This window comes from Pecten maximus, chromosome 2 (assembly GCF_902652985.1).
Source record: "Pecten maximus chromosome 2, xPecMax1.1, whole genome shotgun sequence".
NCBI lineage: Eukaryota > Metazoa > Mollusca > Bivalvia > Pectinida > Pectinidae > Pecten > Pecten maximus.
This window is the reverse complement of record NC_047016.1, coordinates 39,494,179-39,507,022: the sequence shown is the minus strand read 5'-3', so window position 1 is coordinate 39,507,022 and position 12,844 is coordinate 39,494,179. Positions and strand designations below refer to the sequence as shown.

At 34.0% G+C, this 12,844-nt stretch overlaps 1 protein-coding gene across 2 annotated transcripts in view; it reads left to right on the top strand.

The window, feature by feature from the left end:
* LOC117322046 (collagen alpha-1(XI) chain-like) overlaps positions 1-12,844 on the top strand; it is a 72,162-nt gene that overhangs the window by 17,772 nt on the left and 41,546 nt on the right. For both annotated transcript variants that reach the window (XM_033876770.1, XM_033876771.1), the window contains exons 4-16: positions 3,800-3,959; positions 4,636-4,914; positions 5,541-5,588; positions 6,388-6,450; positions 6,989-7,063; positions 7,604-7,669; positions 8,174-8,230; positions 8,672-8,725; positions 9,212-9,265; positions 9,652-9,705; positions 11,585-11,638; positions 11,960-12,013; positions 12,780-12,824. In XM_033876770.1, the coding sequence (XP_033732661.1) occupies positions 3,800-3,959; positions 4,636-4,914; positions 5,541-5,588; positions 6,388-6,450; positions 6,989-7,063; positions 7,604-7,669; positions 8,174-8,230; positions 8,672-8,725; positions 9,212-9,265; positions 9,652-9,705; positions 11,585-11,638; positions 11,960-12,013; positions 12,780-12,824 (1,063 nt within the window). The remainder of the gene's footprint in view (positions 1-3,799; positions 3,960-4,635; positions 4,915-5,540; positions 5,589-6,387; positions 6,451-6,988; positions 7,064-7,603; positions 7,670-8,173; positions 8,231-8,671; positions 8,726-9,211; positions 9,266-9,651; positions 9,706-11,584; positions 11,639-11,959; positions 12,014-12,779; positions 12,825-12,844) is intronic.

The following is a 12,844-nucleotide window of genomic DNA, read 5'->3' as shown; positions in this document are numbered from 1 at the left end:
TTAAATTTCCATCACATTCGGATGATGCTATATTCTGAGGCTAAACCAGATTATAGTTTTTCCTTCTTTCAGCTGGATAAAAAAAATGAATGGCCTCTGCATTTCATGGTGTAGTGTTTCCCTTGCTGTCATTCCATCAAAATTTCATTTCTGCTCATTTCCTCTCTAATGGAAACTGAATATAGAACTGTAATTTGGTATGTATTTGTGCATGTACATATTGATGATATGCATGTCAAGTTCTGATTTGGTGCATATGTTTACAAAAACAACTTGGCCAAAATTTGAGAGCATTGCTTAACTTCAGTGTGAATGTCTGAGAGAAAACTGTATACCAAAAGTGTAGTATCTGTTGAATGAGCACTGTAAATGACGATGTCTGGGATCCAACCTCAAATTAAATTTGAACTAGGCAGCTGGTAATTTACTTAATAGTCAAACATCCCTGGTCAACCCAAAGCAAATGTGCAGTGCACTACCATTGGTGACCTTGACATCAAGGTGAAAGGTTAATAAGTGCAAAATTTCCCAATCATTCTTACCCAGGGAATAACTGTTAAACTATTCAATATCTCATAATGAAAATTTCTGTATACCCCGATCACCTGCTAATTATGAAGTGCAGTGCTCCGTCGTTGGAATATTATGACCTTGACCTCAATTTCAAAGGTCAAAAAGTGCAAAATTTTGTGTCTGAGCAATAAGTTTAAAGGTTTAAAGCCTCCATATGTTTAAGTTTGTAGATATAAAACTTTACCAAGTTAAACTTTATAATCCCCTATGGATTTATCTTCATATAATTTCCGTCAAACCTGCTCAGTTACATCTACAATTCATAAGTAAGTTTATGTAATAAACATCTAAAAATAGAACTTGAGCCAACCCTGAACATGACGAGTTACATCCCTGGATGATAAACAGAAAAGCATGGGTTTGTTTATCAAATACCAAGAAGTTCATTGCCATTTCACAGTGGCTTTTCATGTTTGACCAAGCTTTAGTTTTTGTCTAACAGACTCACATTGACTCTGTAAGTTGTAGACAATGTTGTGATTTTACCCAATCATTTTCTTTGTCGTTGCGGCAGCAACCAGTATGTCTGATCGACCTTGATCTTCTGATGCACTGCTTTGATTGTCAGTCTACCATTCTTCAAAACAAACCAGTTTGCATTGATGACATATTTTCCTCGGGTCATTTACATATAGAGAGTGGAGCTCTGCGTCAGAGATTACCCATTATCAGTGGATAGTTTCCTGATTTTATGGCAATAATGAAGAACTATGATATTGGTTCTCATAATAAATCTTCATTAGGGTATATATTCTATCATTTAACATATCTTGTAATTTTGTCATAATTTATATGTGACGAAAACACAGAAAGGCTTTCAAAGATATATTAATGAATGTTAGTGTACCGGTATACCTTTATACCACTGACAAGGTGCAGAGCTCTGCCATTGGATCATTGCGACCTTGACCTAAATGTCAAAAGTTAAAAAAAAAGTGTTGCCTTTTTTCTGGGCGATAACTTTTAAACCGGTGAATAGTTAAAGCATTATAAGCATTACCCACAGGCGATGTACATTGTTCTATAATAGGGTCATATTTCATGACAATAAGAAGTAATCTACGAGACAGACCCTGGGGTAAATGGGTAAAACCTTCATTTTCAGGTCAAAGGTCAATTTAATTCAAACATATTCATTGCCTAGTAAGGGAAAAGAGGGGACGCCACATGTCTTTGTTCCCAAAAAAAAACCAATTAATCTACAGTTTAATATTTGTGTTTTAATCCTGATGTCAAGTTATGGTTAAACTGACACTATTTGATATTCGGAAACAAAATACCTCTGTAGGGATATTTTATGCAATGCTGTTATGATATCATAACAGCAGTAAAGGTTCCGATGATAACCGAAGTCAGATTTTGAGCAAACAATGATGAAACATGCTTTAGCATAATTAGGGAATTAGTGTACAATCACATATTCTTTTAAAGAGAATGTGAACTATCTTTAAATATAAACTTGTAGATTTTTTTGAGAATAAAATTGAAAAAAGGGGGTTGTAATACTGTATAAAACAACAAATAAGACCTTGTCTGAAATAAGGCCCTTTCTTTGTTTTTGCAAAATCATCCATTTTAAAAAAGTAGACTAGAAGTGATTCACAAATAATCTCTCCCAAAACTTTAATACTGAACCTTTACAATAGGGGAGAGGGCTTATTTAAGGATAAATACAGAATGTTATATACATGTCATGTGCAAAAATCATTCGTAGAGGTGTATGAAATATGCCTGTGTTTTCGGTAAAAATAAACACAGTTTTTGTGTCAATTGTTTAGGAAATAATGAAGACTGTTGTTACAGAAAATTTTTGACTTTTTAGAATTTCTCTTCAAATGTAGATTCAATTCATTTTCCTAAAAACCCACTTATTAAATATTGAAAAATAATATAATGTATGTCACCAGTCCTTTACCATTCCAAGACTAATGAAATGATCCTGGATCCCAAAACCCTACAATACAGTGATTATTCACATTTTGTGGCTGTGCATATTTTGATTCAGGCTCGGGATTAAAGAGGTTGCATTCTGACACCTAGGGGGATAAATATGAGAACACACCTCCACTTCGTGTGCAGAGTGTACACACACACAAAGTTTGTGTTAAAGTGTTGAATCTATAAAAATATTTTTAAAATATATGATGCATATTGATTGGCAATGACTTTAACAGACATCATGGAAATTGAACGAGTAATTCTGAAGTTAACACAATTTCATTTTGTGTACACTGTATAATCAGTGATGTCATTAAATATTTCTCAAGATGATTTTAGTTAATTTTCCTTTGAAATCAGAATGAATGAAAAAATGAAAATAGTGCTATTATTTCAAAATTGAAATATATATGTATGTACACAGATTGTTAGTTTTATTGTTCCGTCCCTCTGGTGATTTGGTGGATTTTGAGATTAAGTCATCACTCCTTTTTAAATAAATGATAGACATTAACATAAAATAAATTTAGGGTCATCTGACCTGAATGGTAGAACATGACCTTTTCAGCATTTAAGCTTCTCAAGTTGAGCTTAAACTTGCCAATTCAAGACAGATGCTGAGATTGTCCTTGGGTCGGTTCTAAATCAAAATTAGCCGTCATCTTGAAAACAAATTTTAGACTTCCTCTCTAGTTCCACTGGTGGGATTAAGTTAAAATTTGCCAACAGCAGAAAACAGGATGTTATTATCTTGTTGATGAATACTTATTGTATTTTGATATCTGTGCTTATGATGTTATAGTTTATGGGCATGAACAACCAGCTTTCCACACGTGTCCTGTCATGTGGTCCTTGTTCAGTTCGTAAACATCTCATGAATTTGTGTATGCAAAGTAATGACATGGACAATACAAAACCAAGCCAATTACTCGTAGCATATATATGGGGAAAATGCTTTGTATGTCATTTGATATAAATATGAGTCGTTTGAATTATAAATCTGTTCATTCATACAATAACTTAAAACAAAATGTATAAATCATGTCAGGACATCTAGTAGACCGGTTAGAGTATTTTTTTATTGTTTTGACTCCAAAAACGATGTTTGAATCTTTGATTTGAAGGGATATGTCTATTTTAATAAATATGTTTTGACCCTTCAGATTTATGAGAAATAGTGATTCGATTCTGAAATTACTAAGAAAACATGGGTCAACTTGATGCTCTGATTGTGACTTATTTTTCTATCACCTCTGTTAATCATATGACCATGTTTTGTCCCCCACAGCTGGACAAGGTTAGCACTGGGTATCAAGAAGGATGTATTGACGGTGTATCACAACTGTCAAGAATTAGAACCAATCAATCTAAAAAACAGACCTCTATCACTTCCACAAGATGCCGTTATTTTCTTGGGATCTAATCTGGATGATGAGACATTATTTGAGGTAACAAGTCAATGTTATTCAATACATAACTGTATTGTGTTTTTTCATTGGTAGACATATGAGGACTTGTTCATTATTTTGTATCTGAAGTTGTGGTTTTCATACCATTCTGTAGAGTTAAAAACTTGAAATGTATGGGTATGCATTTGGCAGGCTTTTTTGTTGATTTTTATGTTGCGATTTTTATGTGGAATCTGTGCAGATTAAATTAAGTTGATATTATGGGCATTTCATCAATTCGGAGCCGTTTGAGATGACCTGCCTAAAAGTGAGCAAATGAATAAATGGGTACCAGGTTTTCTCAAATGAATTGGTTTGAGCTACGGTTCTTCCCAGGTCATAAAGGTCAAGGTCATTTCAGGTCAGGGTCCTATGCCAGAAAAGGGTTTAATATCTCTTAACTTGTGAATTATTTGTAAATAACAGAAACTACTTTTGGTTGTAATAGAGAAAAGAACTTTTTTTTTTGATATTTTACAAATCAATAATTTCTTGTTTTGAAGCCAGTTTTCCTTACAATAAAATTGTAGAGCAATATGTAGTGGTTCTGTGTAAATATATTGAAATTGAATTATTTTCTGTGTAAGTTTTGTTGATGGTCTTTGTAAGTTAAGGTGTAATTTATATGCTCAATTTAGGTATGCTTCCATATTTACAAGACTTGTTTTCTGTGCAGGGTTTATTCCAACAAATGCTTTTTGTCCGTGGTGCCTCGGCTGCTGAAGCTCTGTGCACAAAGTTTGCCCCTAACTGTGGTGAGCAAATCACCACTGAAACCGAAGTTGTCGGTCGCCCCAAGTCCGACTCCAGCATCATGTACCCAGATGGTATGGTCATTGATAAGTCTGGGGCTGCTATCCAACTTCCTGTGATTCCAGAGGGAGAATTGGAATACCTGCCTATTGAAAAGTCTGGAATGGGACCCGATCTCCTCACGGACCAAGAAGGACATGTGGTCAGTAAAATCCTGATTTCTTTTATTGTGAACAAATTTATTTTAGTGAGCTCAAATTTTAGGGTTTAAATAAATTAGCACATAACTAACCTAGCACAATGAGGCATCAACACGCCCACAGTGCTTTCCATTGAAAACAATATACCAACTGTAATAGCATAGTCATAATTTAGCGAAATGTTTTTATGGCAAAAAGCGCTAAAATAAGATTATCACTAAAATATATATGTTTGCAGTATTCATCTGTGCAAAATTTTAATATATGAGGTCTCAAATAATCATGTATCTTAACTATAGAAGTTATCTTACTATCCAGGGTGGAAATCAAGTCGCATGTTGGGGATCTGTTATATTTGGCAATGACTGTTCTGTGTAATATAATGTTGTAAACGTTTTTAAAATGAAAAATATTTCTACAATGTAATCATACACCACAGGCTTCATAATCAATGGTTTCTATATTTACAAATCCATAACTCTATCCAATAATTAAAAACTGTAGCTAAGTATTTGCTTGAGGGAATCAAAATCTATAAATTGTTGCAGTTGATGTTTTTGAAATCCAAACAGAGAACATAGATATTTTATTGCAAGAGATTGTTTAAATTTGAATGATTACTTTACAGCTTTTGGAGTATGATAAATCTACTGGAGTATCCTACGCCTACAGATATGTAAGTATAAGACATGTTCAGTGTATTACATGGTTTGTAAAGATGATGAAAAGTGCTGGAATTGGGGGTTAATGTTGGGAAAGTGCTGGGATTTAGGGTCAATGCTAGAAAAGTGCTGGAATTTACTCTCGAGTGTTTGAAAAGTACTGGAATGCATACTTACTTGCTGTAAACATGCTTGTATAGATTCCAAAACAAATGAATACCAGTACCGTATCTTATCAGGAGAAAATTATAAAATGATTTCAATCATCACACTATTTACTTTCATTTTTCGATATTATCTGGATTCCTGTGTTTGGTTATTTATTACAAGCAATCTTTTGATCGCTTTACTTACACAACAAAGTGTCGTTACATTTATCACATTAAAGACAAAAAATACTTGATTCACTACATGTTTCAACAAAAAATGCACCTTGAAAATTGAGAACAAGTGCTTAAATTTGGTATGAAAAAAATCTTTACAAAGCATGTACATGTATTACCATTATGTGTGTAAATTTCAAAAGTATGGCAGAAAGCTGAAATTTTTATGAGTGTGAACTACCACAAAAAAAATGGTAAAGTCGGTCATACAAATGATTTTCCATTTTAAAGTTTTAATTCATAAATTTAGAAACATGAATGATATCAATGTTATGACATAATACACAATACAGCAGTTTTGTCACATGACTAAGACTTACTAAAACAGCCATCTTATCAATGTTCTGCAATACTTTGGCTGATTGCATGAAGTGATTTCAGAACTTTTTCCCTGAGTAACTATGTTCAGTTGTGATACCTTATGTTATAGGGACCACCAGGACCTCCAGGCCCCCGGGGACCCTCTGGACCTTCAGGACCCCCTGGAGAGCGGGTAATGCCAATAGAATTGGATCAAGTGCTTCAACGCCAGTAGTTGATGCTTAAACATTTCATTTCTAAATTGTGAACAAGCTTGAATTTCTTTTAATTATTCACATCCATTATAAAATATCTGCATACATATCTGCTGGTCAGATATTTGATTAAACTTTGCTTAAGATGATTTTGCCAAGTGTTAGGTCTGATCGCTCAAACTTTTGTTGTCAAACATTTGGTTTTACCTTAATCTGAAAGATAAATATGAAAATATATTTTGAATTAACAAAACCATATAAGTAACTGGCTACAGTGCATATGTAAGAAATACTGTTTTAGCAGAATATCTTAAGATAACGACAAACAAGTTATTTTTATTTATGTAATATTTCTGTACTTACATTGTGTATTCAATAAAGTCAATAAGCCAGTATTGTCCTTTGGGGACCAAGATTTAATATTATAATTATAACTAATGCATTTTGTGTGAATTGAGATTTGATATATGAAATATATATAAAGGCTGAGAATAATGATGTATGTGACAATTTCAGGGATTTTCTGGACGCGACGGAGTTCCAGGAGCTTCTGGAATCCAGGGAGCACCTGGCCATGTCTTCATCCTCCCAGTAAGTGATATGGAGTCCTACCAGATTGCCTTCTGTCTTAAAATACTACTGGTTTATACATTTAACTCCCCTGCCGTTGTTAAATTTGTATTAATGATATGAGACCCCAACAGATTATCTCCCCTGTTAAAGTTCTTCAGTGATATTGCATCCTACCATATTGCCTCCCCAGTTGAAGTCATGTAATTGATGTGGGACCCTACAGATTACCTCCTTTGTTGATGTTCTCTCATTGATATGGGACCCTACGAGGTTACCTCCCTTGCTGATGTTCTCTCATTGATATGGGACCCTACAGATTACCTCCCTTGTTGATGTTCTCTCATTGATATGGGACCCTACGAGGTTACCTCCCTTGTGAAACTGTATGTTGTCCTGGTAGTCATGCATATAAAATTTAATTTAATTGACTATTTAATAGACAAACGACAAGAGAACTCTAATTTCAACACATGCAATTTATTATTACAAAGCCCATCTCATCCCTAATTTTAATGATATTAATGATTTTATGATGGTATGTAAATTTGTGTATTTTAGCTCCCAACTGAAGGCAAAACTTCCAACCAGGCTGCAGCTTTCAGGACCATGTTGGAACAACATATGGTGAGAAAGATTCTCCAAGAATGTTCTGGTATACTGTATTGAATAGCTGAATCATTACTTACTCTGTGTACCTCATGTTAGTGCAAGGCATTCTCAATTGAGGAAAGATTCAATTCAACCCTCACAAATACATAAATATGATAAATCCACCTGTTTATATCTTGTTTATGGTTGATAGATTCAATACAGTATTGACAACAGTATAAAGATTCTATTTATCACAAGAACACATTAAAAATAAGCAAATCAGATAAATGGCAGGTAAAGTTTGACTCTGGTGATACATTATTTCACTACTGGTACAATCAAATATTATCTTACAACAAGTGTTATTAACATGAGATGATCGTGACTTCAGATACGTAACAAGACAAAACAGGCCAGTTTTATGATAAAATTCACTTCAAAAAATAATACATTTTAGTTTTGCAACCATTTAATAGAAATACTTATTAAAAGTAAACAAAACTATAAATTCAGCCAATTAAATATTTGTCTTTCCAGATGGCAATGTCAGGAGCCCGAGGCCCCCTCGGTATGACTGGTCTTCCTGGTGCTGTGGTAAGTTTCTTATATATAAAAATAAGTATTGTATTCTCTTTGGTGCTTCAGTGTGATGTACTGTACTTGAACAGCAATATAGGAATCGGTAAGAGGCTTATTGCTGATCAAGTATGGTATTGCTAGAAAGCTTGGCAATGATCTGCCTTATTTTGCTGCTGTGTACACTGTACTTGTCAAACAATAAGCATGTGTCTGATAATAAGCCCACCCATGTCTTGCATTTCAGTAAGAATGCTTTCAAATGGTATCCCCATTGTCTTGCTATAAACTCCCCTCTTACTTCAAGTCGAAGTTTGTTTTGAGGCCCTTATAGCTTATTATTGAATAAATACAATGTTCACACCCTGCTATTGCTTGTTGAAAAAAATGTGTTAAAAAGATGTATTGAATGACAATTTTTCTGCTGTAAAAAATATACAGTACATTTGATTTCTTTAGGGCCCACCGGGAGTGGATGGTTCCAAGGGAGACTCTGGAAACCCAGGAGAGCAGGTATAATAGTGATTATGAAATTGGATCAAGAAAAATATTTCAGTTATCGGTTTTAGATTTTCTTAAAATTTGTGCTCTCTTCTGAAGGTAAATGTGAAATTTATCACAGAATTTCTATGCAATTTCTCTGTTTCTTAAAATTTGCGCTCTCTTCTAAAGATAAATGTGAAAATCACATAATTTCTATGTAATTTCTTGTTTCTTAAAATCTGCGCTCTCTTCTGAAGGTAAATGTGAAATTTGTTACAGAATTTCTATGCAATTTCCTTTTTTAAATTGTACATCAAACTTTTTTTTTATGAAAAGTAAGATAGTAAGTTAGAAGTTTGTAAAGGACAATGGCTGGACTGATAGTATAAACTCACTGAAGAAATTTTCATGTTAGTCTTTTCAGGTAATTTAATGGGCTGTAATCTAGTCTTATTTTGTTTGAAATCTGTTGGAACATCTTAATAATTCATCCATTGTTGTATTCTATCATCTAAGGGACTGACAGGACCAAGAGGTTTAACTGGACCAAGGGGAAAGTCAGGGAAGAAGGTGAGATTCCTCTGGATGAACATTATCTTGCTCTGTGGCAATTGAAATGTTTTCTATGTTTTAAATCTCAGTTTACCAGTAGATAGGTTCAGTGTCAGCATTTGACTGCATTATTTTTTATAAAATCTATGACAGGATATGAAAAAAAAAAAATTGGTAAAAAATACTACAACTTACGATTCTATTTTTTGCAGAAAGTTTGTGTGTTCGATTATGTTACAGTATATTTAGCCTGCATCTCATATAAATGTATATTAAATAAAAGGATTGTTAAACCAATTTGAATCCTACGGTCAGTTATTAATTTTCTCCTTCATATATGTGAATACAACCCTTTGTACCTGTGTTCAGACTTGACACTAATTTGCATGTTTGAATCGTTATAGGGACGTGAAGGTGCTGAGGGAGAACGTGGCAACATGGGACCTCCAGGAGACAAGGTATCCCTGAACTATATGTAGTCACCTGATGTGTTTACACAGTAACCAATAGGGAAAACATAGTAGTAGACTATGGGCTGTATGTAATCCGTCTTAAATAAGCAATGAAACCGACCAATAGAGAAAACATAGTAGTAGACTATGGGCTGTATGTAATTCGCCTTAAATAAGCAATGAAACCAACCAATAGGGAAAACATAGTAGTAGACTTCAGGCTGTATGTAATCCGTCTTAAATAAGCAATGAAACCAACCAATAGGGAAAACATAGTAGTAGACTTCAGGCTGTATGTAATCCGCCTTAAATAAGCAATGAAACCAACCAATAGGGAAAACATAGTAGTAGACTTCAGGCTGTATGTAATCCGTCTTAAATAAGCAATGAAACCAACCAATAGAGAAAACGTAGTGGTAGCCTACGGGCTGTATGTAATCCTCCTTAAAGAAATAAATGATGAAACCGACCAATAGGGAATTTCTCTTTAGTAAATTTTCCATTTCTGGATGGTAATATCTCTGTTCCCCCTAACCAACGGTGATTGGATGTTTCCAATATAATGGTTTCCATGACAGATTGATGAAGACCATTGGAAAGTCATATGGTCAACATCATGATCCCATTGGAAAGTATTCTGTTTCCTTATGTGATATGAAGTTAGACTTGTTCAGTGATCATCAATATGTCTGTTGGTTCCAATGTTACACTACCCCACTTCCCATTTTGAGGACATTACATTACCTGATTTTGGTGTAGAATTAGAACAGAGTTTTACCATTCCTAATTCCTCGTCTTGTTCTCCTTGTCCTTTTACAAGAGTTACCATATAAAATGAAATTTTGTTCCTTTTCACAAAAACAGTTTCATTTAAATGTTGGTATTCTATTTCAGTTGTTTTTAGCTCAAATGGCACGAAGTCCATCATTGTATTCATCTGTCAACTTTAAACTTCTTTTTGAAAACTGTTAATTGATATTTTGTCAGAAGGTTCCTAGGATAGAACCAACAGTTTACTCATATAAATGACCCTGACCTATTTATTCTCAAGGTCACATGAGCCAATTAAATAAAAAACTTTTTAAAGAATCTTCTTTTCAAGTTTCATAAGACCCATGCTACTGATATTTACCCCATAGGTACATGGAATGGAGCACTGTAAGTTTCTGATATAAATGACTTTGACTTGCTTTCAAGGTTACAGTAGGTCAAGTATGTCAATAATGTTTAAGCATGATTTTCTCAAATATTCCAATGACTCTATAGTTAAGCTTTGAACTTTAAGTAGCACCAGCATCTCAAGACTTACTGTAAATGTAGAAATTTAGGTGAGGGGAAAATTTATGCTAAATATAATATGGCTATTTGGCCACTTATTTGTAATGTACCGATATGTGGTATTTATGGAATCGGTGAAATGAAAAATTTGCAGAAATAACGCCCAAATGTATAGTTGACCTATCAAAATCATGAAATAAAACCTTCATAGAAACAAGGATGTTTACAGTATACTGTGCAGAGTCAGAAACATGCTTCTCTTGCTGCCCTACATTAGTTTCATCAAAAGTGTGGTTTGACAATGCATTAATGCATCAAGCACCCTATATTATGATAAACCAAATGCAATTACATCTCTGTTAGAAATTTGATATACCATTTTCTGAAATATCACCAACGTTACTTCAGTTAGGTCAACATCAGATTTCTAAATAAATAATTTTACCATTATTCCCTATTGGTGTGAGGAATTCAGGCCTTCTGGGCCTCTTGTTTACCTTCAAGAATTTAGAAATTCATGTGGGAAGTTATAAGGAAGGGGAAAATCAAATTTAAATGCAGTTCGTACAGTTTCAATAATTTTAAATTTAAATCCTCTGTTTTCCAGGGTGAAGTTGGATTCCCTGGAATTATGGGTATGCCAGGAAGTAAGGGAGAGAGGGTGAGTATACAACGATTATCATGACACTGAAGAACATGAAGCTATCATCATGCAAGGAATAATTAGTGTTCTATAGAATTTATACATTGGACAAAAGAATTTTTTAGGAGAAGGGTAGACTGTAAAATTATTAGGATTAAGAGAGTTTTCATGCAATATCAGGGTGTAATAAGGTAAAACTGTAATTAAAATGTTAATTAATTGTTTCCTTTCTGCTTTAGGGAGCAAATTATTAGGATTAAGAGTTTTCATGCATTGTCAGGGTGTAATAAGGTAATACTGTAATTAAAATGTTAATTAATTGTTTCGTTTCTGCTTTAGGGAGCAAATGGAGCACCAGGTCAGTCTGGACCAATAGGACCAGAGGGCAAACAGGTAGGTGTGGTCCGACAAACCCCTATTTCCTCTATCAGACTAACTTCTCTATACTCACATTTTAATAAGATACTGGGGACTGTTTTGACATGGCTGTATGTTGTATTTCTGTAACATAGTATCCTGTACAGGAAGAGAATCCAGTACCATACTTGTGAAGCAAGTAAGGGTGTAACAGTTCAAGTATCCCATGATTTGATTTGATTCTCGATTCTAACCTCACAGTTTGATTATTTTCAATTTGATTATTTATTAAGCATAGAGTTAAATTTTTTTTCACAATAAATACACGAACAAAAGGTTACAAAATAATTGACAGACAATTGTGTTTTTGTCTGCTTTCTCTCCAACTGACGGAAAGCTCAAATGCTTCCATTCCATTCGTTTTAAAGAAGCCAGTGGATCAACCAGGTTTCCATGATAATGTGATATTGTCTTGTTCATGTCACAGTTGTTGTGATTTGTTGAGCCAGCTCATAGTACAAGCTGTCAGCCAATCAAAGATATTGTCTGTACAGCTCTTTCCTTTCGCAGAAACCGGAAGTTTATTCAAATTTGCAGAAACGAATCGAATCAAAATCCGGACATAATGAAAATCACAATGAATCGTGTCATTAATAGAAGCAAGATTAGATTCTTTAGACATCCCAAAATGACTGAAAGTAAAGTTACGTGTGTTTCTTTCAATATTTTCTCAGAAATATCATGATTAAGGGTTATCAATTTCTCAAATGTAATTCATGGTAGCTTGTACTTTGTTAATCAGGGTGACCCCGGAGAGTTTGGACCTATCGGAGCACCAGGAGAGATGGTAAGTGAGTAGGGCAAAGC